We start from the raw sequence: 25265 nt of genomic DNA, 5'->3' as shown, positions 1-25265 counted from the left end.
GAGCGAGTTTTAGGATTTCCAGAAGCAGCACTGTGCTCCACAAGCAGTCAGTAGTCATTAGCTATCCACAGAGCAAAGTAGGGAAAACAATTTATTTAACATGCAGCAGAACAAACGCATTTGAGATGTATATACAGTTACGGCTGTTCGGTATGAAGCAGGAACCTCACCCTACAGACAAGGAACATTCATAGTTTAATTTCCAAAGCTTTTAACAACGCCATTTCCACGCAGCAAGACTACGGCATCTTTCCATTTGGCTGTACAGCACGGGCAGCGCACTGCCGTTAACGCTGAGAACAAAGCCATTCTGCAGAAAGCACTTGTGCTCTTCTGACTTCCTCAAAGTCACAGTGAGATTCACGCGTAGGCATCTAAAGCAGTGAAACCTGCTTCCTCAGGACACACGACCCTGACCTAGGCACGACCCCCATGCCTACTGTGTCTAAAGTGCTGGCAAGAACATGTCTGAGGCAGAAAGAAATCTCTCCTCGTCCCCTAGCCTAGTCCATCAATTTAAAACTCCTGTAAGGGTCCGAACAACGCACCCATCCCTCTCACCTGCCTCCTGCATCGGGGAGCTGACAAGGCTGGGGTCTTCATGAGCTTCAGACCAGGCATTTACAGCAAGTTCCTTGGCCGAGCTTTGATTCCACCTTCAGGGGCTTCTACAGCTGCCTGGTGCCTCCTCTGATCAGGACCTCAGGCCTTCGGATCTGCTGAGTTTTCCACCTCTAGTGATTTTTACTTTGCAACATAAAGAAAATTCAACTACAAATAACTCCAAGCTGCATTTGCAATAACGGGGTTTACAGCAGCCGTTACTTCCAGCAGCACATTCTGCTCGGGAGTTTTCCCACAACAGGCAGGGATCTCCTCCTGTGTGCTGATTTTCCCAGTGCTTTAGCCGACTGCTCCCACTCAGAGTTCGAGGTGAGAGCTGCTGCTCGGCAGCGCTGCGAGAGGTGCTGAGCTTAGTGCCCAAGGACCCGCCTGATCTGTGCTTTTGTCAAGGGGCGTTAGAAAAACCATTCATTTAAAACAGCCTGTCTCAAAGCTAGCTGAGGCACTGCTCGAGATTGGAAATCCAGAGGGAGGTGGAAGGGACTGCTGGAATCAAGTTTTGGTGATTTACACCTAGTTGCTGTGAGACTGTAGCTAGAGGGGTCTGTCTGCTGCCCGCCGTTAGCGCAGAACACTGATGTCCAGCAAAACCGCCTTCCTCCTTGCGGGGACAATTGCACTTTGCCACTTTAATAGAGGGAACAAATGAAACAGGGCATTAAACCCAGCACATGCATTGTCACAGCCCAGTGGAGCCTTCCTTCCCTTCACTGTTTCTATTTAGATATCCTATAGCTCTATTATTTACATCTTGTATGTCATTGTACTAATCTCAATAAAACACAGTATTCAACTACAATAATAATACTGCCTGCATGGGGGGACACGAAAGGCATCTCTCGTCCCTGGATTCAGTCACTGCACCTGATTAGTGATTGTAAAGACATTTCTGCACTCCAAGTGCTGTCCTCCACCAATACTGACCGCTCCTTCCGGTCCCATTTACCTCCTCTTTTCCCCACACTATGGAATGCCACGAAGACAGAAAAATAACCGGTGTAACCATCTGCATACAAAACGCAGCCCCAGCTGCCCAAAAGGGATCCAACAGGGAGGCAGCTCGCAGTATAAAATAAATATAACAACTGAGGCTACAGCGGCGGCGCACAACACAGGGTCTGCTTACATCGGCTGCTGGGAATGGAGCAGCGGAGGGGGAGGGAGGGAGCCAAGTGCCATTTCAGTGTAAAAAAAAAAAATCTGCATTCCCTCACGGAGCCAGCGTTATTGCTCAACATGCTTAGCAGATCCAGTCTGGCACTGAGGAGGTACAAGTCCGAGGGAGGGCATGTGTAAGGGCTCTGCACTGAGGAAGCTCACGGTGGCATCATTACCCCACCAGCCTGTAGGTATCTCTGGACAGCAGGTACAGGAACAAGCCAACTAAATCCCCTTCTGCTGACAGGTCTCCCCTCAAATTACAATAACTTCAAGTTTAATAGAGTGGAAGATAGAACCAGATTCACCCAGAGGTCGAGATAAAAGCAGCCAGCGCTGCCTGGTACTGGCTGCCGTTCAGTTCATGCTTGGCATCAATGTTCCAGGACCCCTTCAATGCGGGGCAAAAACATTCTGGACTAAAGCTACAAGCAGAGTGGTCAGGACATGTAAACAAAGCTGAACATCACCAGTGGATAGCATGTGTGTCCCTCCCCACGTCACATCCATTCCAGTCCTGCGGGATCCTTCCCTGGTCCTGTCACAGAGTCTCTGGCAGTGTCCTAAGGTCATAGATTCCCCCACTGCTCTACCGGGGGAAACTGATCCACTTCGCCCACCTCTGTGCTGGGCTGGTCTCCCAGTGTGAAGGTCAGTCGGTACCTCAGCCTCACTTTCTCCTGCAGGAAAGACAAAACCCGAGAGCAACATGAGAACAGCCCCAGCTGCTCCCCAACAAAACGTTTCACAAAAAAACCCCCAAAAGATTCTGCTGCACATAGGAGGGGGAAAAGGGCCAAGGTGAATTTCATGGAGTCGTTCAGCTATTTAGCAAACCTGAGTTCTTTACCTCAGTTTTTACACCACCAAAGCTTTATTGCTTAGCACGGAACAGCAGGAGAAAGGCAGGAATAACCTGCGATAGCGGTTTGCACCCAAGTGGGCAGCACCCACTGCTCAGCTGCTCTCCAGTGAGCCTGAAGAATGCTGCTGGAATAGCTCAACATTTTCAAAATTACATTTCCTCATCACTCGGAGGAAGATAAAACAGTTCCTGCTCTGCAAAATTCCTAGTAAAACAGAAAGCAGGAGATGGAACCAGTCCTTCTGTAAGGGAATCTCCACATACCTCACACATTTTCCAACAATCCACCAAACCCCTCAGAGGTTTTTCCTTTTGGACCTCAAAGCTTTCCACTGATGCTTTAAGGACCCTTTTGCTCTGATTCTTAAGTACTAACATCTAGATTTGTCAAATAATTAGAAACTACTTCAACACACAGCTTTTATGGAGCAGGCTACTTAAATGAGTAACTACAGCAAGGGAAAACATCTACTCAGATGCTCCCAGCAGCATCAGTAGAAATGAAAGTGTTAACCATGTTGTTTCAGTGGTCACAAGTACATCCTCCACGGATAATGGAACAGGCATGGTCTGAAACTTGTCTGCTGGTTCAGGCCTGTCAGGCTACAGCCTCAACGCAGCAAAAGTATTTCTACAGCACCAGCTAATTCGAGATCAACCTAATTATCACCAAAGCCAGCCACTTCCAGTGCAACAAGGGAGTCAAACTTCTGCTACAGCTCTGACTGCTGCCCTTTAAGGCTAAGCCTTATATGACGTTTATCCTTTTGCTGGGAGAAATGTACGGGTCCTTCTCAGACCTTTCTCCTTGCTGACAGTCTGGGAAAAGCCTCCCCTGACAGTCTGGGAAAACTCCCTCTAGCCCCGAACTGAAACACCGGGCAGTGACCACCTCTGGAGGGCAAGTTAGGAACAAACAGCTATACCTGCTCAGATGTTTGGTGTTTGGTCCAACCCCCCTGCAGAATTCATCTTACATCAAACTTTCCTGACAAGGACAGGACAAATCCCGCTGCCCCCCTCACCTTCGCAGGATTTGCCAGAAGCATGACTTGGGTGATGGCAGCAGGCGGCTGGATGGGATTGAATGGAGACAGCTCTGTGCCAGAGGGTGGCTGTAACTTCACTTTCATGGACTGCAAACGAAAAAGAAAGTGGAACCTCAGGGATTATCTCCTCCCTCGGGGACAATGACAGATGCATGCATAGGCTGGGGAGATAACAGCACACGCAGAAACTGAAGAGAATCAATCCACAATGAGAGGATGAGGAAACAAGAGCCAGCCCAGCTTGTGCAACACGATAGGAACAGGCAGACTGACAAGTCAGCTCAGAGAGAAAATACTGGTCGGGTGCACGCCAACAGCACCTTCTATCAGAGCACTCTTGTGTCAGAGGTTTTAATGCAAACACATTTCATGACAGTAGGCAGATCGGAGCTGAGCCTGGGCCAGTTTTCAGAACGCAGAGCTGGCCATCCAGAATTACCCAAGTGTAGAAGGCTAGAATGGAACGTATTGTCAGATTTAGGACAGCTGTTAGAAATTCTGATTCTAAAGACCTCGAGGGTGGCTCTACCCATGTAACAGTCCTGTCGTCGTGCTGTCTGAGCCACCTTCATGAACAGAGACAGCGGGATTGATCTTAGATAGCAAGAAAAACAGAACACTAACTACCTGCGGGTCCTGACTTACCCATCCAGTGTTTTCTGCCTCTGGCAACCACCTTTATGTTTTGGAAAGAGGCAGAGCACAGCCTATAGCAGGGTGGAACCAGGCTGTCCCCAGCCCCTGAGCTCACACCCAGGCCCTCCCACACACAGTTCCGTGTCGCCGTGGGTCTGAGCCATGCATCCCTACCTTTGGCACAGCAGCCTGCAGCACGATGTTCTTCACAGGGAGCGGTGCTGTGTTCAGCATGGAGACTACCACAACCAGCACATCCGACCTTCCCGGCGGGCACTCCCTGGCAAAGTGCAAGAGGATCCGGAAGCCGTTCTTGTCATAGGCTGTCACCGGGAGGGCACTGCCTGCCACAGAGAGGAGGGAAGAGGACTGCAGGTTTATGCTGCAGAAGACAAATCTGTAGCAGCATTAGGCAATCGGACTGTTTGGCTGGGACATCCCATCTTTTCTCTCTACTTCATAAGCTTTGTGAAGATGCTTTGCTTTTAAAAAATGTTCAGAGAGGTGAACAACCTGAGATACTTACTGGGTTTAATGGACTCCAAGGGAACATGGACATTGGCCAAAGAAATTTCAGGTGCTTTCAGGGGACTGCCTTGCTGCTGGAATGATGTCGGCTGGAAGAGAGGACTTCCTGAGCCAGCAGGGCAGCTGCTTGGGAAAGGCATTGGAGGGGCTCCGGAGGCAGCGGCAGGCAGCCCTGCAGGTGCTATTAACGGGGCAGGGGTGCCAGCGGTTGGCAGAGTAACCCCAGGGAACACTGAAGGTGTCGCCATGCCTTGGGTGGCAGTCCTGCAAGACACAGAAAAAACATGGGAAACTGAGCTGGAAGCAAAGCAGGCATTCCACCACAAACCCGGAGATAACAGCACATCGCCAGGACAAAGCAGCGGCCCAGAGCCAGCTGGAGCCTGCGACTCAGCACAGTCTCACGGTAGGAGGGGAGCTGCAAGGGACGCGGTGGCGGGGTTAGGCATCCCTTCGGTAAGTCGCGAAGAAAGCAGAGCCCCACCTTGGCAAGGGTGGGCAAGGCCAAGATGGGCAACAGCTTCTGTACCTTAGCAGCCTCTTCAAATTTACATCACACATTTGTATCGGGCAACAGCACAGCTGTTGTGCTCTACCTAGCAGTGCCTGCCTTTCCCTCACGGAGGTGGGACCCTTGCATTAGTTTGTAAACTGAAACCCTCCGAGAAGGAAAAACCTCAATCGCACATTTCTACCAAACCAGAGAGTGGGAAGTCTGCCTCTGAACCTGACGCTGCAGCGAGCCTGGCTTCCTAACTGCAGAGACAAACCAAAATCCACGGCTTTTGGTTACCCTTTGGCTTCTTCAAGGAGTTGTCCCAATGCGTCCATCTTATGTGACATATTGCTCCCCACAGAGGAGCCGAAGTACCCAGGAGCAGCTGGAATAGCCTTAGGAGGCCCCGCAGGGGCAGCCGGTCCAGCAGAGAATACAAATGGTGCTGAGTTTGGTGCTGGGATGCTGGGAGCAGCTTGAGAGGCTGTGAAAGCAGAGGGCAGCGTCACTGATGTTCCACACGTGGTCTGTGATGTGTGATGGAGAAGAGGGTTCCCTGCAGAGTTGCAAGCAACAGTCACCATCTTCGGATTAAAGAAATCCAGGTCCAGCTGGTCATTCTGAAAGACAGGACAAGTAGATGCTCTACCTCAGCTGCTACTCCCTGTTGTAGAGATGGCACTGTTACAGAGGGAGAGAGATTTACCGCAAAAACAGGTGCTGGGTGGCAAGCAGCAAAGTCTGTGGCCTATGTCAGGACTACATCTGATCTGTAATTTAAGCAAAGGAAGTGCTAACATCATGGCGGACAGACGGGAAACTGAGAAAGCCAGGTTCAGGGATATCTACTCTGTTTAGACACAGCTATCCCAGATTTTAGGGCTAAGCCAGCCTTCCCCTCAGGAACAGCTGCCCCTCTGCCTGTATGTGTGATCACGTTTCTCCAAGGTGACAGAGTGTGTCCGGAGACCTCCCACAGTGACAACCCCTCCCTCCCCTTCCCCCGAGACCCTCCTCTGTACCTCAAACATGCTCCACTGGTTGTTTTCTGAGGTCTCCTTCACCGCTGCAGGTGCTGGGTCATTCAGGCCTGAAAAGCAAAACAGTAAGTAAGTGACTGGAGGAGAACATGAGTTAGGTGTCGTCCCTTGGTAGTATTTTCACAGCCCTCAAACTACTTGATTCAGCTCTGCCAGAGCCCAAGAACCTGATGAAATGTGCTGCAAGTCTGAGATGACGAAAAAAGCGACAGCACCAGTAGCTGACAGTCATCCCCGGCACACAGCTCTTCCAGCCCTTCCTGATTTGCAGTGTCTTCTGAAAGGCAGGCGTTCTGCAGGCTCCTGTACGCAACCCCCCTAAGGCACCTCGTTCTTCAGCACAGCCACAAAGTCAGGAGTGAAATTTGTACCGAACTGCAGCTTGCACGTCCGAGCACCCGCAGAGCTCAGACTGCAATTACACTCAACAGCTATTTCCCTCGCAGCCCGCTCTGGGAAGATCAGAGTTTTTCCAGTACTGACTCACTGACCCGTCATCCATCCAGGATGATGCAAAGGAGCGTGCCCTGAACCTCTCTAGAAACCAAAAGCATCTCCTGCTCCTTTCAGGCATGCCACACGCACAGCCAGCCCTCACACCCACGCTGCAGGAAGAAAGCAGCCTTTGTCAGGCGTGGATTGAGTAGCCCTTTTCCAGGCCCCTCAGTGTCTCACCTAAGCACAGAAGCTCCTCATCCAGCAAGGAGAGGGAGTTGGCTGCGCTGCTCTGCTGAGCCGGTGCGGCTTCCACTTGGCTGGAGGAACCGCTCCGCAACTGTGCCAGTGTCTGGGGAGGAGGCGGGAGGATGGGGATTTCTGCTGGGGCTGCTGGGGGGGCTGGCGTCAGGGTGGTGGGTGCCATTGGAGGTGGCGGGGTGCTGGTGACGTCCAGTCCAGCAAGGTCAATGAGGGTGTTGAGATTACTTGTGGAGTTACTCCCTGCAGCAGACAGGATAAGAGCACTACTAGGAAAGAAGGCAAAAAGCTCACGGCAAACCTGGTGTACAAAAGAAATTATCAGAGATGGTTCAGATAACACAGATCCTCACTGAATCACAGCCTACGGCTCTCTGCACAGAGGAAGCCCACATGCTTTCCAACTAACCCTTTGCTGTCCACAAGCTACTTAAATTAACCCAGATATTGGGACGTTTCTATATGGAAAGCAATGCCTGCTCCAACCACTGCTCCTTCTCCAGTGCTTCAAATAGCACAATTCTTAATATTCTCAAAATATTTTGAGCTCAGATGAGGCTTTGGGAGATCCTACAGAATTACAATAAATGGGCTACCAGAGAGTTAGAGAGCTGAGGAAAATTCATACTGTCTCCGTCTTCACATTTAGGACAGCCTTGCCCCAGTAAGATGCTGTCAGGCAGCATTACGCATTCCTCTACTGCTCTCCATATAGAAATGTTTAAGTGACTCCCAAATGGTAATTCTGCCACACACACGTCCAGAGTTTTCAGTGGTGAAGCTGAAGTGTGAAGTGGGCAACTGGCCTAAATTCACAAATGGAACTGCTGGCAGTCAGCAACAGGACCCCGGGCCTGGCTCCCACTCTCCTGCTCTTGTCCTTTGGATAAAATCATATTCTTCTTACATGTCACATTAAGGAACAGGACAAATGTGGAGAGGAAAATGTATGGGAACTTCCCATACAAGCATTCAGATGCAGGTTTGCTACTGATGTTATCAAAGGTTTCAATAATATGCAACAAGCTATGGAAAATGCAAAGCTGCAGCACTGTTGCACATGTCCAGAATTCTTTATCCACTGCTTAGGAGCTGTCTTGTGCCCCTCTGATTCACAAACTGTTGGCCCCAAGCACCACCAACAGTCTAACTTTACCACCATTAACAGGAAACTCTATCCAAAAGACTTGGAATTACAGGATTCAAAAATTAAACAGTTGGCTTCCCAGGAACTCACCTTCCACTACAGACATCACAGGGAGATCCACTTCACCATTGATCACTTGCCCCTCTATTATTTTTTTATAGGAATTTATCACACGGGATAAATTGTCACTGGCCTGCAGAATATCCCCTACATGCAAGAGAGACAAAAATGACTTCTTAGTCACTTTGTTCCCACTACTGCTGAGAGTACTCAGTTATCAACTAAATAATCAGCAAGAAAAAACATAATTATTTGCCTATGAGCTCCATTACTCTCTCTTTGTCGTGCTTCCCTAAGCAATACCCTGACCTTCTAGGTCCATGCGTGTTCCAGTAACAATGAAAAAAATAAGTCCAAGGCTTTGCTCCCCACAGCAACTCCCTTCCCTTTCCAAAGCAGCAGCTGTCCCCCATTATTGCCCCCAGCCTCCCTAACCACCAACTATACTGTCAAGTCCAAGAATTTCAATGATAAGCATAGGGGAGAGGCAAGGATGTTCTTTTATCTGCTTGCTCAAAGCAAAGTGCATCCACGGTGAGGAGGTGTCTTTACAGCAGCCGTTCCCTTGCTGAACCCTTGCACAGTCACAGGTCACAAAAGCAATTAAAAAATTAAAATTAAAAAAGGAGAAGCGTCGCTTAGTTTACCCAAACTGCTGTCATTATCCTCCGTCTCACTGGCCAGCTTGAATAACGTCCGTCTTTTGGTTTCACACCTTTCATAGAGCTCCTAGGAAGGGAGATTAAGACAAAGGGTTTCGTCAGCCAGACGCCACTGTTAGCGATACCAGTCAGCACAGAATGACTCCCCAGGCACGCGCTGGAAGGCCCAGAATAGAGAACCCAGTCCCCCTGTGCTGGACGTGCCAGCGCGGCTGGACAACCAAAATCCCCTGTCCCTGCTCCATCAAGAGAGCTGTGAAGCATTACATTAGCCGGGGGGTCGAAACACAACCTGCATTTTCAACACACCTCTCTCAGTCCTCCCTCGCATCAGCACTTAGGGCCAGCTCTAGTTCAAGAGATGTTCGTTCTGTGTGTCGCAGTAGTCCCTAAAAGCCTGAGGAAGAGTGTAATTGCGCTCCAACAATTACACTTCAATTGTGCTGTAACTACTGCTCGGAGAGTCTGCAACCACCCAGAAAAAAGGTGGCAAGAAAGAAAGGTTTCATAGAAGCAAACCAGTTTTTAAGCTTCTTACCACTGTTTCAGGCACTTGCTGTGATAAAAATGAGTCATTTTATCTTTTAAAATTAAATAAGGTGCAACTCTTCCAAGGCCCTGGGCCCATCCAACCACCCCTGCTGGCTGTTTTGATTTTTATCTTCTTGGTGTTCTCCCAACCTTATAACACTAGCTAAAGCTCTTTCTTTGAAGGGGGAGAACGTATTTTCTGCCCCACTCAGCCTTTAGTTTATCCATCCACAGCGCCGTAAGGGACAGTTATGATCTGCAATCTGCGTGTCTTAATAGGAGCAAGAATTAACAAACTGCAGCTTCTTGATTCTGCCACACTGCATCTTTGGAGAACAGCTGGACCTCACTTCAAGCATGTGCAAAACTGAGCTATTACCCACTGAGTCCTTTAGGGAAAGGCATTAAAAACATGGTTATTTTCTTTCCTGCTGTTTCCAACAACTGCTCTTGTTTCTCACCATTGCTCTCCCTTTGACTGCACTGTTTGTAATTCTCTGCAAAACTCAAACCTGTAAGAAGAACGGACTGACTCCAGGATTTCTGGGAAGGAGCAGCTCAGACCCACCTTCATGAGCTCCCTATCGGCCTCTGATGAGTCCTCTTTGCTGTAATGAACCAACATCTCATTCAGCAGCTTCACATTGTTATTTACTTCCTCCAGCGTGTGCATGCGTTTTGTCACTTTTTGAATCCGAGCCTCATCCTTCAGGGTGTAAAACACAGACACAAAAAGTGAGTTTCCTTGTAAAGGTCCACAGGGTACCACAACAGCAGGTACTATCTGTAAATCTTGTCAAGCATCATCTATTTAAGGTTAAGCTAGGAAAAAAAAACCCCAACACAATAACAAAAAGCCTCTCCATTCATGTGAAGCTTTGCTTATTTCAGTATCTTTTCACCACCACTCTGAAATGACAAAACCCCTGTATTTCCAAAAAGTCTCATTAAATAGACTTCAATGTATAACGATACCACTAAAACTAGAAAAGTTCCCACAAGTTCCTTTTTGATCTTTTCAGAATATTTGGTGGGCTGTTTTTGCGGGGGGTGGTGGTGGTGGTTTTGTTTGGTCATTTGATGCCATTTTACGAAAAAGATGTGTTTGAAGCAAACCATTTACTAGGAACAAGCAGCACCCTCTGGTAGAAAATCTCCACCCAGCTCTGATTTGAGATTCCAACTAAAGATGTAGGAGAGCCTGCCTTGGGGACAAGAGAAGCCTGGATGGAAACATTTCAGTAACCTATACATCCTCTTCAGTCTAGAGCTATCCTTTATTTTGCCAGAATCACAGTGAGTCATTTCCTGGACTCCAGAATTTCTAATGACTGCCATGGGTGGATGCGCCACCGCTCTACAAACAGGAAGGTGTTTCCATGAAGCATGCTTGTGAGAAGGCCCAGTCCAATGACTCAGTCCTCAGTATCTAGGGGTGGTACTGCGATGCTTCCACCAAACCCTGACATGAAATACCATCTTGAGTGATGAGAATGTATTTAATTACAAGGGACATTCAATCCTTGCCCTTTCTTGCCCTGTCCTCCACCAGAGACACCAACTGCAGATGTTTTTGTGATACAAACATCTCCCAGCTGTGCGCCAGAGTCAAAATCACAACACATTCACATCACACAGAGCCCTATTAAGTCATCAGGTAGTGCCCCCTTGATGCTGGTAACCACGGGGACTAGCTGCAAGTTAGCACTGTTAGAGGTTTTAAAAATAATAAAAAGCTGGATGTCCCTGACAGTCAGCCTCATTCAGTCCCCTCAACTTAACTAAGGAATGTACTAACACAATGCTCCCAGAGCCTGAAAAACCCAGGTTCTGACATTCACACGATCCCAAAGCTCATCACCTGTTTTGAAGTCAAACTGCTTAAAACCTGGAAAACAAACCGCTGACTGGAACCAATCCTACAGGAATTTCTTACCTCTTTTACCATGGATTTTATAAGCTTGTTGGCCTCTTGCAAATCATCTGGGTTTTTGCTTTTCAGCAGTTTGGCTAGAAGCTGTAAGACGAGAAGAGGACATTCAGGAAACAAAGACCCTTTGGCAAAGGGAAGCAGCAAAAGGAATCTAAGTGCACAGTTCAGGGGAAAAGAGACACAGCCCATTATTACAAAGCTGACGCTGCTTGCATAGTTACAGGGATTTCAGCAGGAGTCATTTATGGTTTATTATTTTGTGTGAGTTGCTACAGTCTTGCTTCCACACAGGACATATACTGTGAAATCTCAGCGACTTCTGACACTAGATATTTATTCCTCCTATACATTGGTTTTGGTCCTGTGTGTGAAACGTTCTGTGCCTTCTCCTACTGCAGCAGGATGGCACTTTAAGCAGGAATAATCTCATAATGGTAATACAGACAAGACCTTAACTGGAACTTCAGGTTAGGTTAGGTGGACAAAGCAATGAGTTCTGTGGAAGTACACACCACCACCACAAAAATAAAAGCCAAATGAGTACATTTTACATCCTTATTCTAAATGTGCACTGAATAATCACTTTTCGTTCATGATTACGATACGAGTCTTCACTGTACCTTGGATTTCTCCTCATCATCAAACACAGGGTTTTTGGGACGAGGGGGTGGCGAAGGAATCAGGGTTCTGTCTGCAGGTATCACAGGATCAAACATAACGATTCCTGAAAGCAGAAAGGGAACCCATGTGGGCTCGCACATGCAGTCATACCAAGCAGTGCACCCCACTATTCACAAGCTGCGATCAAAGCGAACACGCGGTCAGCCTGTCCATTGACACTGTTCCCATGAACAATACAGGAGCAAAACCACTGGGCATGCTAGCTGCAAAAACAAAGGAAGTTTTCTTTGGTAAAGGCCCAAACACCAGCAATGTGTTGCCATGTCCATATTGCTCCTCTAATTGTTCGGTATAATCAATAGCTCTCCACTATTTGTCTTTCCCCCTTTCACTTTAGCTGTTGAACCACCAAGTGAAGTCCCAGATAACCCAGCTTTGTGCAAACTCAAGGGCACGACGACTGTTTGTGTAAACGAGCTGAGCAGGAAAGCAGACAGCAATGCAAAATGGTGATGAGCAGATTCCTAACCATGAGTGGGGGAAGAGCTAAGCTCCCTGCTTGTTCCATTTGTGAAATCCTTAGATCTGTGCTCTACCTCAAGAGCTTTCCAATTTTTCATATGTTGAAGCCGCATGCTTCTCAGCTGAGCTTTTTTCACTGTGCCTACACAAAAAAATGTGTATCAGTTGAACTAAAGGTACAATTGTAAAGTGCTCTAGTGAAAAGAACACAAAAGGCTACACAGAGGCTCTTACTTCACTTTAAATTAGACCTGTTCAAATAATTTAATAACTAGTTCCAGAAAAACTCAAAAAAGGCCCTGCAAACTAGAACAAAAGTTTGCAAGGTGTTTAACTGATCTAGTTAAAAAAGCCAACTCAACCCAGCCCAAGGCATTTAAAAATAATGAGAAGCTTTTCATGGAATTTCTCCCTTGTTCTACCCCCCTCAGAGCTTGCCTTGACCCCACGCAATTAGTAGCTGTACTTTTTATGACACTCCTGCTTAAAGCACAGGCTGGAGAGAATGCATGAATGGGCAGCTGACTTCCTACCTTGTCGCTTCAGCATGTAGTAGGCATCCTTGATTTTGGATTCCTCTGGCAATGCCACCGTCCAGCTATACAGCAATTCAATGACTTTGGTCTTCACCTTCTCTGAAACTCGGTCTCCCAGGTACTAAGAGTAGAAAAAAAAAAAGATGTAAATTCTCCAAATTCTTCATTTCCTTTTAAAAATAATGTCCTAACCCAGAGAATGGAAGTGATGCAAAAAGTGTATAAGCCAAGCTCCATGATGATCTACGATACATCTTATACAGAGGAAAAAACGCTCCTCTAATATATTTGAAGTAACAGCGAAGAGTTTTGTGATCATCTTCAGCAAAAGAAAAAGCAGCTACTCTGTTGGTTTCAGGATTTTGCTATTTAAAAATTACAGCAATACAGATAACCACACCCTCCCCTGTTTTATGGGAAAGAATCTGGGAGTACTTTGCTGCATCAATCATGCCATGGGGTGCCTCTGTCTATTTTTCACCACATTAAACTGATCATGAATGCTGAGGGACTTCGCCAGGCACTCTTCACACAGCAACTGGCAGCAGAGTGAGGACTAGAACTCTGTGGTATGTTGCCAAGTCTCTTGTTTTAACCTCTGCATCACACCTCGCTGCACTGACACTGGAGTTTGGTTTTTAAAAAAAAACCAACACAGCCCAAGTTTTAGAAGCCATTGAGTTACAGGAAGGATTAGAACTGTGCAGACTATATAATGATGGGAAATAAGCACAACTTACTGAGAAAAACAGTAAGCAGAGCACTAAAAAAACCCCCAAAACTTAGCTAACGAAGGCTCTTCAATATAGACCAATCAATGCAATGAGCCAGATAGAGCACTGCAAACATTTTGGATGTTGCCTGTAGCTTACAAGAGGCCAAACAAAAAGTAAACAGAGCCATAAGGCTCAGGGACTAACCTTTGGAGACACAACTTTTATTAACTCGTTTAAAAAGCGAAACTTCCCTACTTCATTATGAAATCTTCTCCCACAATTCTTCATACAAGCTTCTAGCACCTGCATTCAAGTAACAAAAACAGGGGAGGCTGAAATGAACACCAAAACCCTACAATAACAGCATCACTGCGTTCTGCTCATAGGGGAACTGACGGACACACATCAGCGAGATGTGCTCTGCAAATCAGGCACGAATCTCTGAACTTTAGGGGTGACACATGAAGGCAGGCTGGTCTCCCACCCCCAGCCATGTCTATATGGCTCTTAAGTCATCTCCCCATTAGGTCTCGTAACAATGACCACCAATCCTGCCTGAACAGAAACAAAAGCAGCTAAAACTAAACCAGTTATTTCTGACTGCTCCGTGGCTAATGAGCAACCTGGACACTTCGGTTAGGTAACCGTATTCCCTCCCAGCACAGGGGAATTGAAGCATTCAGCCCAGAACCAGCCCCAGCTAACCCCACTGACATGCACCGTGCCCCCCTCAGACTCCACACAGATGACATAAAATGATAGATAACTGGATTTAAGAGGAAGGGTAAGGACTACCTACTGTCAAGGCTTGGACTGCTTCCCATTCCTGTGGCGACTGGATTTTATGAGCCAGGAGTCTCACAGCTATCTGTGGCCTGAAACAAAGCGGATCCCCATTACAAACAAAGCAGGTGAACGCGCTGAAGGATTTCAGACTTTCACACATTCTGCCGTTTAAGTGAGACATACCTTTTACATAATTAAAAGGAAATGCCACTTAGTACTCTTTAGCTTTCCATCAGTGTGCAAAGGCTAACAAGAAATGTTCAGATCATCTGTGTAAGCCTGGATGTTTGCACACATGAAAGAAAGCGAGGGCTGGTAGTCCGAGCCAGCAATTCCAGATTCCTCCTTAGGAGGAGCTGAACAACTCCCAGTACAGTCCCCAGACTAGGAAATCACTTCATTTCTCTTGCACTAGTTTCCTTTTTCCAGAAGAAAACACTTCTTCCTTAGCTCACAGGAATGCTGTGACCCAGGAGGTTTCCTCAGTTAGGCCTTGGAAAGATTTGAAAAATGTGAAGCCACATCTAGACACTAAGAGTTATAACCCCATTTTACAGAGCGGCAAACAGAATGACTTTGGCTAGATGAGAACCCTGCAGCCGCAGAAGGTCACATTAGAGACAGACTCAGAATTCCCATTTTCCTAGTGCTCAGCCTGTGTATAAGTCATGCTGCCTTTCGCAGAAGAGAAACCACACTTCACAGCTTTTTGCTTCTTTTGTAGCCAGATCTTCCTTGCGATATCAGTATATACATATAAAAGAAAGCATGAAAGCTTGATGATCAAATGATATATTTTAAACTGTGAATGTTAATTTATTAAGTGTAGAGCAGTTTGGGACACCCACCCTTCGAGTTCTTTGTTGATCTGGTCACAGAATCCAATGATGTATTCCCAGTCTTCTTGCCTGTTAGATGGGTTAGTGGCTTTATCTTTGGCAAGGGAAAGAGAACATATTACCAATCAAGCAGAAGAGACAATATAAAAGGTCATGAATTTCTTAGAGAAAAGCATTTGACATCCATTGCCAACTATAAAAAAAGGTACGTCTGGTTTGGGGAAAGGGTGTGTCCAAGTCGAGACATCTAAAATATCCAGCAAGAATCACTGCTTTCCAAAGAAACAGGCACCAAATCTCAAGTGCTTAGAAACATGCTATTTCCATACTCTACATGAGAGTACAAGATAAAATATTTGAGCTCACAGTTTCCCTCTCCCTCTTTCTATTTAGCTGTAACATTAAACTCCTTAAAGGCTAAACCCTCACACTTGCTACACAGGCAATTTATTTTTGTATTCCCTGGAAGTTTTGTAGAAGAGCTGGAACATCAGATATTTAATACAAGTCACTTAGCATTAACACTTGTTTTTAGAGTGCCAGGTGATTTGTTAGATGCCTTAGCATTTCTCCTAGGAATTATGAACTGAAATTTATTAGTATACATTGAGTTGCTCTTTCAAGTAATGAACACCACAGCCTGTACCTGATCAGGCATTCAAATCCTGTACGTTCAAACTGAGAGATCAATGCTTTACTGACTGGGCTATTTCAGGCTCCTGAAGGATCTTCCCTTGTGTACCAGGACCTTGCTTATTGTACTGATTGCAGAACAGTGAGGCTATCAGCATCTTTTTTCGTTACAAATGCATCTTCTCCATGTATTCTATTTAACTCTGATGGAGCACTGAATTTACGGTAGACAACACTCCTGCTTTAACCTAATTTTCCAGCCAAGATGACAAACATCATGATTTTTCTTTCTTGTAAGGGAAGAAACAACGCACTGTAGCTATATATTTCAGGGCTGGCATTTAAGAAGCCTTCCTCAAAATTTTAATACAATGGAAAGAGATACAGAAAAGAAAATATTGCTTAGCCAGACAGTATAAAGCAGGGGATGAAGGACAGGAAAAAAACCAGCACACATCCCTGCACTCTTATCACAGAGGGAAGCACAATGAAATCAACACATGCTACATTACACAGCGTCATTTTTTATCATCATTAAAACATACTCTCTTAACTTTCCACAGGCAGATAAAAACAGCTGTCAAACATCTACTCTGAAACCTCACTTTCACAGTGCACCTTAGTCCTCCTGCTGTGGCAGTCCTGCAAGGTTTGCTCATATTTTCCTCCTCATGGAAGGGTAGTTGTAAAGCAATTTTGTAAATTGTTCCATGGATTGCATCTGTGAAATATTCCGCAGAGGCGGATCTCTGCGCCCGCTGCTGACTTTCATGGGAGCCTAGATAAGCAAAAGGCAGCAGCCAGGGAGGACTAACTGTAGGATCACATCTTGTTGTACTAGCTAAGCTACCAAGCTATTTTTTGAACTCCAGAGATTCAAGGGAGGCTTAGTTTAAATCGCAGCTGCTGCAGAACCAAGCAACTGTTCAAAACATATGTGGCACTTAAACCTTATTACCACACTCACAACTGCTGAATACCCTGGAAGCACCGTGAAACCATGGACTTACAACAACTGAAAGTCTTTTCATGCAAGTCAAATGGCATCATGCGTGGTTCGGTGCTCCAAAGCACCTCTGCTGCTCTGCAGGCCTAGATGAAAAAAATACAGTTCTTGGCTGGAGTAAATGAGATTTATTTAATAAGTACAGGAAGAGTACAAACAAGTAAGGATACTCAACCAAATGAACTCTGTTGGTTGCACATCCTGAAATTAGGAGAAAGATGTGGTACAAACAGGAAAATTTAACTGTTTCCATACTCCAAGTGTTAATTTTAAAGCTGTTCCAAACACCTCCACAGATTTCTTGGAATGACATTGGATTATTTCAGACTCTCAGATTGAGTTCAGACCCATCTAAGTCTTTGCACCAAAAGCTCTCGCATAAAAATCGTAAATTCTTAGAAGGAGAGAGAGATTACTGAAGGGAAGTTAGGTTCCACATGAAGAAACTCCCTATTTCTGACATTCCTAAAATCTCCACGTGAAACCCGAGTTCACAAAAGTTAATAAGCTTGACCAGAAGTCCTGCCCTGGCTCTGGAGATCGATGTGTTCGCATGACACAACACAATGGTGCATATGGATACTTACTGCCAGCCTCGGTACAGCCATACGAACACAGCATCCCAGCTGAGCTACATTCCCTTGCTTAACCTTTTCAGGACATCCCTCACATCTGACAAGGCATAACTCAAAATCCTCTGTTTCTATGTAGAATGTGTAAAATGTGGGCAGGCGGCTCCTCTGCACTGCCTTCTAAATACATTTAAACCTTTATATGAAAGGTTTCCCTCTGTATAGAGAGTTGGTGCTCTGGAATATCAAATCCTTGTCTCTCTGTTGAAACTGCCAACAAAGGCCCGTTGGGTACCGGTTGTAAAGTTTACTTTCAGAGACACTTCCCACCAGGTCCCATCCTGAAAATCCCATTTCACATTGGCAACCAAGTGAATCTGAATTAGCAACCTGGGAAGTCTCAGCACTACCCCAGTTCCGCCACCACATCTGCCTTCGCTTTCGGACACCACTACGCTTAGGATGTATAAAGTTGCTTCAGACCTGACCTAAGCATCAGAGACATCCAGCCCTCAGTTGCTGCTAGACCTGACATGCTAATGAGCCAACATTCAGATGCATCATTAGATATGAAACAAAGGTGCCTATTTTCTCTATAGAGAAACGACACTGGAATGCAGAGAACCACAGAGCATTAATTGACTGGTAATGAATGCTCATATTTTCTCTACTGAAATGAGACAAAAGCCATCCCAACAAAGAGTTTCACTACGTCAGGCTTAGCATATGAATCGGGAATCCCCAGCCCAAGCATGAGTCTAACAGTCAGATTCTGTTTGTATCCCCGGAGGAAAAGGAGAATGCTGACCCATGACAATACAAGGGAAAAAGAGATGAAGACAATCATCTTTTACCCGTCTGCATCTCTTACATAGCTGGACATTGCCTAAGCCTGACACGAGTGGGATACAATAAGCTTCCTTTTGGATGCGGTAGAAAAGGCAGTGCTAAAGTCAAAGGATCCAGCTGTGTTTGTACAACTGACGCTATTTTCTGACCTCCTCTTCTGTTTCAGCTAAGTGCAGCAGAGCCTGCCGGCAAGGAGAGAACAGAAAGGATCGCCTTCTCTCCCCCCAGCTGCCTGAAACGAGGCAGAAGACATGAAGATGCTAGATCATCACTGGCTGAAGTGCAGACCTTGCTGCAGTATTAGGACACGAGGATGATGTTACTTCATGGGTCTATGACTCCACCTGATGACAGAGCCAGGGCAGCCTGGAAGGCTGCGTACCACTGCTACAGAAAAAGAATCATTGGCAATCAGGAATGTTTCGTCTTCCTGTGACTGGGAAGTTGGCTGTGCTGCTGAGCAGTTCTGGCCCTTCCCTTTTAGTAAGGGCACAGCAGGTGCACACCCTCAAGGTTAGCATTAGACACAGCACAGCTTTGTGATGGTTACAAGAAAAAAAACCACTCGGGAGGCCTGGTGAAAGCACTCAGATGCACCAGCCTTTGCACCCTGCCGCCCTGGTCTGCATGACTCCTCCGGTAATTTACGTACACTTAATGCTCCCCGCTCCCCTACCATGGGAGGAGCGATATAATCACACCAGCACAAATCACTGTAGCAGTGACCTGGCATAAATGCATCCTCTTAAACGAGAGCGCAACACTCAAGCCATGAAAAATGCGTACACCACTGCAATCAGGCTCACTGCAATATTTCTTACAGTGAGTAAGGCCTCTGCAACGCTACCTTTTAGCGTACGTTCTCCAGCGCAGAATATCCTACTGCTTGGCCAAGGAGACATAACTTCTCTCTTAACTTCCACAATTGAAAAATAGCCCCCCCCCCCCCCAACAAAGTCAGGAAGCTTTCCAGGCTATACAACTTAAAATATCCTTCCTACTAGAGATACTTTCACACACAAACCTAACTTGGTGAGTCAGTTCTCCTCAGAGAAAGATTAAAAGGAAGGGATGTGGGTGTTTGTTCATGTGTCTCACTGGCTACAATAAAAGATATTGACAAACTGTGGGAGTTCAGAGGAGGAGCAAGAACGGTAAAAGGAACAGAAGGGACTGATCTAAAATGAGAAGAGCAAGCTGAAAACATCATTTAGCCAGTAACTCCTATAACAAATGATGGTACCACGTATGTGTCTGAATTTTATATAAAAATACCAAGAAAGATATGGAAGGATAACTCCAAAAGGGTAAAAGGTTTTATACCCTGAGGTATTTAGGGTAATGACCATCACCTGCTCTTTGCCTAACACCTGACTATTTAGGAACTTCGCTCCCTGCTGTAATCAATTAACTATTAAAAAAAAGAGGAAAATCTAGGCACCAAGCTGGCGATGCGCAGGATAGCCTCCCAAGGACAGCAGCAGCAGCAGCTCCTGTGCATGGAATATATGAAAACCAATTACTGTTACAACTGATTCATTCAAGAATCACCCCCTGATCCTCACCAGCAGCAGCTCGGGATCCCTGCCTGCACAGCCCACAGCCCCATCGGCGGTGACTTGGGGGCAGAACAGACACCCAACGAGGGGGCACCCAGCAAGGGTTGGGGATGAACAAGCCACGTGGGGTTGCCCCCATCTCCGACATTTCAGATTCTGTGCTAAAAAATAACTCGATGCAGAATTTTTCGACGTTTCAGCCTGTAGGGAATGGCCACCCGTAACTCCTGCAGCTGAAGCTGCAGCTGGGCACAATGCAGAACCTGGCTGCTTGGCCAGCACGGTTGTGTAACGCGTTAATACAATTTCTTTGGGAAATCCCTACAGTTCTGAGCCTCACCGACAGCACTACGGCTGCACGCCGGCTAACAAAACCCAAGCGAGGAGCCAGCAGGGCCAGCCGCTCGCCGTGAGGGCAGAAGCCCCAGGAGCCTCGCAGGGGCCCAGCAGGGCGTGCTACAGCCCCCCCCGTTCCCCACCCCCCCGCAAACGCATCGACCAACGGGCCCTGCCGCTGAGCCCCCCGCCGCCGCCGCTCCGCGCCTCCCCGCCCGGGGGGCCGGGCCGCCGGTCAGGGCCAGGCCCCAGCCCCTTCCCCCCGGGGGCGCATCCCCGTGGGGGTCCCTGCTGCGGGGGCCCGGCCCTGGGGCGCTGCCCCGCCCCGCCCCTGAGGGCCCAGGCGCACCCGCCTGAGGGGGGCGGCGGGGAAGGGCCCGGCTGGAGGGGCCGGGGGGGGGCTGGGCCGAAGGGGGCGGCGCTGGCAGCCCAGGGAGCCCGGCCGCGGGGGCTGAGGGGCCGCGGGGGCTGTGGGGCCGCGGGGCCCGGGGGAGCGCGCCGAGGGCCGGGGCAGGCCGCGGGGCTACTCACTCAGCCACGACTCCAGGCTCTCCCCTTCCGCCTCCGCCATGTTGCCGGCCCGGCCCGAGGCCCCGCCCAGGCGGCGCGAGCGCCCAGCGGGGGGGCGGTGCCGGGGCAGGGACCGCCCCCTCCGGGCCGCCCCGCCCCTATGGCTCCCGCCCCCTATTGGCCCCGCCCCTTCCGGGCCCTGCCCGCCCCACGCGCCGAGGGAAGATGGCGGCGCCCAGCGCGGCAGGACTGGGCCGGCGGTTGCGGGCCTGGCTGCCCTGGTGAGCGGGCCGCGGGGGGCGTGAGCGGTGTGTGCTTCCCCCGCGGACACACGGACAAGCGAAGCGGCGCTCCCCGGGCCGGGCGGGGCCGTACACGGTTGACGTGCTTCCTAGGCCTGAGCGTGACACTGCCGGGGTCTCGCGTGGGCGTCTGTGTAGCCGGGGCCGGGGGCCGTCCGCGAGGCTCGGGGGGCGCTCAAGGGGGTTTTCCTCGGGGCTTGGGGCGGCCGGGGGCCCTTCGGGGCCCGACCCGTTCGCGGGGTTCGGGTGGGCCCGTCCCGTCCGCGGGGCTCGGGGGTCCCGGCCCGTGGCGCCCCTCACGGGGGTATCTGCTGACCCGCCGCGTCGGAGGGGCGCAGGGATCTCGCTATCCCCTTGCTTCTCTTCAAGCCACCACCTTTTGCTGCAAAGAAACGAGTAGCGTTCTGGTTGAAGGTACTGGCCCCACACAGAACAGCGCTTGTCCAAGCCACCCCCCTGCCGGGACCCGCGGGTGACAGCCCTGCGGCCCTGGGTGCAGGCAGGGGCTGGCAGGATGGTGCGCTCAGCACTGCTGGCCTGGAGCTGTGGGCTGCGACTCCCATTCCATCCAGCTCGTGGGCCTGGGGACTGCACGAGAGCTTTGTGGCAAAACTGCAGGCCTTGGTGTTAATTTGTGCCCCTGGCTCTGCCGCAGTGGAGAGGCAATGATGGAGAGGAAGGTGGAGATGCCTCTCAAGTCTGATGTGACCTTCTGAGATGCGTCTGCATCTGTCCACGTCCCCGCTACAACGTACCACATACATCAGCGTGCAGCCCCCCTTTTCTTCCTCTTTGCAGGTTGACACAGGTGAGATGGAGTCGCTACAACCCCAGTTACTTAGAGCCAGAAGTGAACAAGGAATTTTATCGGAAACCTCAGGAGGAGCTGTCTGAAGAGGAAAAGGAAAAACTGGAGGAGAAAGCTGTTAAACCCATAAAAGCTGCTCCTCCCAATGTCTCCAGCTCTGTGTTCAGTGACCCGATGATCAGGTCAGAGAAAGCAGCGTCTCCTCTGCTGTTAGAGCTCGGTCCCATAGAGCCAAAATGCTTGGGAACCACACTGTCCTCCTCAGCCTTTGCTTGCTGTGCTGCACATTGCCTTCTGTTACAGCACAATCCCTTTATGCCAAGTTAATCTTTTCCCACAAAGCCAGTCCGTTGACTGACAGTGATTAGAGATAATTACAGCAGATCTAGCAGCACCCAGAGTTAACCATGGGAACAATACAAAGCCGGGGGGCGGGGGGGGGGGGAGGACTTATTTCAGTGGGTGATAAAATCAGAATTTAAATCAGATCGCATTTGGCTTTGTGTTTACAGTAAATTCACTAATATGATGATGAAGGATGGAAATAAAGTGCTGGCCAGAAGCCTCATGGCTCAGGTGAGAACTCATGTTTCTTCTCACTATTATGTTAAAACAATACAAAATGGAAGGCTGGGACGTCAGGCCCACTGGAATTAGGAATTACCAGAACTCAGGTCGCCTCTGTTGTCCCAGTGTGTTTCCCTCTGCACACGTATTGTTCTCACCATTATTTATCTGATAAGATGTACGTTTTGTACAAGCCCTAGGCTCATTCAGCTCACAGACCAGGGGCTGGTAGCTTAATGGGGAACACTCTCTTTCTGCTCTTCGGTATTTCTTGGACCTTATATACTGCATAAACTGAGAGAATACCCTTAAAAGCATAATTTTCTCAAAAGATCTTCCTTCCAGCTCTCTTTCATGCCTGTATAACTTGCCAATGTTATCAGATGTGTCACCTGCATGACACAGCTTTGACCCCTGCTCTGACCTACAGTAACTGGTAATAGCCGGTGGTCCCATTGGTGTGTTCCACCCTTGAAATGGGGACACACGTTGCCCAAATGTTCCCCAAGTAACTGCCGATTCCTTGTGACAGAACACACAGGCTCTGGGCTCTTCAGTCCAGGTTTTGCAGGGGAGGATGCTTAGTGTACACAGACCTGTGTTCCTGTCTCCACGTTGTCCCTGCCCTTCCCTGGCTTCTGGCCCAGGTTTGTTATACTCTGCCTCCTCACCCCAAATGCAATGTCTGATAAAAAGACTGAAGTGCTGGAAGAAGGCGAAGTAAAACTTGAGTTAGAGAATTCCCAGCTGGCCTGTAGGGCTACAAAACCAGCTGCTCAAGTGAAAATGCGGTGCTTGTAAAAGTGATGTAACTTCATGGAGTGGGATAATCCATCTGCTCTACGTGTCTCCTTGTCTTTGTCCCAAGACCCTGGAGGCCATTAAGAGGAAGCAGCTGGAGAAGTACCACAAAGCTCCAGAAGATGAGAAGGAAACAATTGAATGCAACCCTTATGTCATCTTCCACCACGCTCTGAAAAACTGTCAGCCCATCATTGGGCTCAGCAGCATCACAAAAGGAGGCAAAACCTACCAGGTGAAAGGGGTGGGTGGGTGTGCTGGGAGCATATCTGGTCGGGAGAGAATTAGCTAGGGAAGCAGATGAACTGGTTTCCACCCCTTCAGCTCAAGAAAGTGAGCCACTTTGCATTAAAACATCACCTAGGAACTCCAAGATCAGGACCCCAGCCTGTGAGCATTCCCCAGCAGCAGAAGTCTCTGCTTCTTTAATTAGGTAAGGAGTACGCAGCAAATGTTGTCCAAGGAGACAGAGATCAGTGACAGGCAGCAAAAGAATTTGCTTCCCTTGGACTACCAGTCCTGTGCTCTCTGCCGTGTCATGTTACTTGCGTAGAGGCCCCAAAGCCCTGGGGCAGTTCAGTGTAGCAGAAAAGGTCAACTAGACACAGCGTGATATTTAAAACATGAGCAGAACCTGTTCTGAAGTATGGGCTCTGCAACACTCCAGACCTGATGGAGAAGTGGTATGTGGAGGCATTTCTCTGTCATTCAGTGCAGGGAGTGGTGAGCATCTCCCTTCTCTGCTAGCACAAACCAGCCTGGATCCAGTTCCCAAACAGGCCAGAAGTCTGTACAAAGGCCGGTGTCTGCTGGCAGTACCCAAGGCTGATGAGCATTTCTGTTTGGTAGCAATGGCCAGTTTCTGTGGACAGAGGAGGTGAATTGGCACAAAACAGCTGTCAGGAGCTGGTCTTACTGGAGTTGCAGCACAATGTAAAACTGTACGTGTCCAGCTGGACCTGTGTGACTGCTGGAGAAGAGCAGGTTGCTGCCCTCTCACAGTGTGGTAACTTACAGCTTAAACCTTTCCCAGGTCCCAGTCCCTCTGAAGGACAATCGGAAGCGCTTCCTGGCCATGAAGTGGTTAATCACTGAGTGCAGGGAGAACAAGAACCGGAGGACGCTGATGCCTGAGAAGCTCTCCCAGGAACTGCTCCAGGCCTTCAACAACGAAGGGCCCATCATCAAGAAGAAGCATGTGCTGCACAAGATGGCAGAGGCCAACCGGGCTTACGCCCACTTCCGCTGGTGGTAGGGACTGGCATGGGACACAGTGCCACCAGCCCCATGGCCTGGAGAGCGGAGCCCCAGGGCTGCCTGCCTGGGAGAAGCGGGAAAGGTGGACAGCTTCTGGACTAAGCCAGGGAAAGCTCATCCGATGCCCACAGGGTTCATTTCCTTTGTGCTTGTGTGGATGGGGGAAGGGGAGGATATGAAAGAGTTACCAACCCCTGTACAGATGCTCTAGTTATTTCATAACCATTTCCCTGTGAAGACAAGCCTTAGATGTTTTTCTTACAGCAACACTGTACAAAATAATCCTCCACTTACCTATTTCCTGGGGACTTGCAAGTCTCTGCTCCTGTAATCAGCAATGATTTTGGCTGCACAGCTAAGAGCAGAGATGGAATTTTTTTCACACCATAACCTGCCTTAGCAGTATTGGTACAAAAGGCAATAAAAGGCCCTTTTTGATTTTTGGTTCTGGTCATCGGCAACACTATTGGCACAGATTTGATGGGAATGTTAACGGAAAAAAATAAAACCAGTTTTATGGGGAAGGTTTCTCAATTCCAAGTCATTGCTCGAGCCTCACACTGCTCTCTCCAGCTACCCCGCTTGTGTAAAGCCACGCTGACACCCTACACCGGAGGAGA

At 48.5% G+C, this 25265-nt stretch overlaps 2 protein-coding genes across 8 annotated transcripts; one reads left to right on the top strand and one right to left on the bottom strand.

Moving 5' to 3' along the window:
- Positions 1–77: 77 nt before the first annotated feature.
- GGA3 (golgi associated, gamma adaptin ear containing, ARF binding protein 3) lies at positions 78–21063 on the bottom strand. Of its 7 annotated transcripts, XM_055797061.1 has the most exons (19): positions 20932–20956; positions 19947–19995; positions 17089–17170; positions 15455–15539; positions 14620–14695; positions 14025–14123; positions 13102–13225; positions 12046–12149; positions 11429–11509; positions 10061–10198; positions 8947–9028; positions 8330–8446; positions 7072–7335; positions 6379–6446; positions 5654–5976; positions 4859–5124; positions 4507–4676; positions 3673–3783; positions 78–2462 (listed from the first exon to the last, which is right to left on the bottom strand). In XM_055797061.1, the coding sequence occupies exons 3-19, from the start codon at positions 17126–17128 to the stop codon at positions 2352–2354; spliced, it is 2259 nt and encodes a 752-aa protein (XP_055653036.1). In that variant the 5' UTR covers positions 17129–17170; positions 19947–19995; positions 20932–20956; the 3' UTR covers positions 78–2351. The 7 variants fall into 7 exon arrangements, with proteins under 7 accessions (XP_055653036.1, XP_055653035.1, XP_055653034.1 ...); XM_055797060.1 differs by lacking the exon at positions 19947–19995 and having other exon boundaries at positions 20932–21028; XM_055797059.1 differs by lacking the exons at positions 17089–17170; positions 19947–19995 and having other exon boundaries at positions 20932–21063.
- A 9-nt stretch (positions 21064–21072) lies between these two features.
- On the top strand, positions 21073–25169 carry MRPS7 (mitochondrial ribosomal protein S7). The gene is made up of 5 exons (XM_055797068.1): positions 21073–21191; positions 22011–22202; positions 22533–22596; positions 23456–23623; positions 24422–25169. The coding sequence occupies exons 1-5, from the start codon at positions 21136–21138 to the stop codon at positions 24641–24643; spliced, it is 702 nt and encodes a 233-aa protein (XP_055653043.1). The 5' UTR covers positions 21073–21135; the 3' UTR covers positions 24644–25169.
- Positions 25170–25265: the final 96 nt, after the last annotated feature.

This window comes from Falco peregrinus, chromosome 2 (assembly GCF_023634155.1).
Source record: "Falco peregrinus isolate bFalPer1 chromosome 2, bFalPer1.pri, whole genome shotgun sequence".
NCBI classification, from domain to species: domain Eukaryota; kingdom Metazoa; phylum Chordata; class Aves; order Falconiformes; family Falconidae; genus Falco; species Falco peregrinus.
This window is presented reverse-complemented; position numbering and strand designations above follow the sequence as displayed.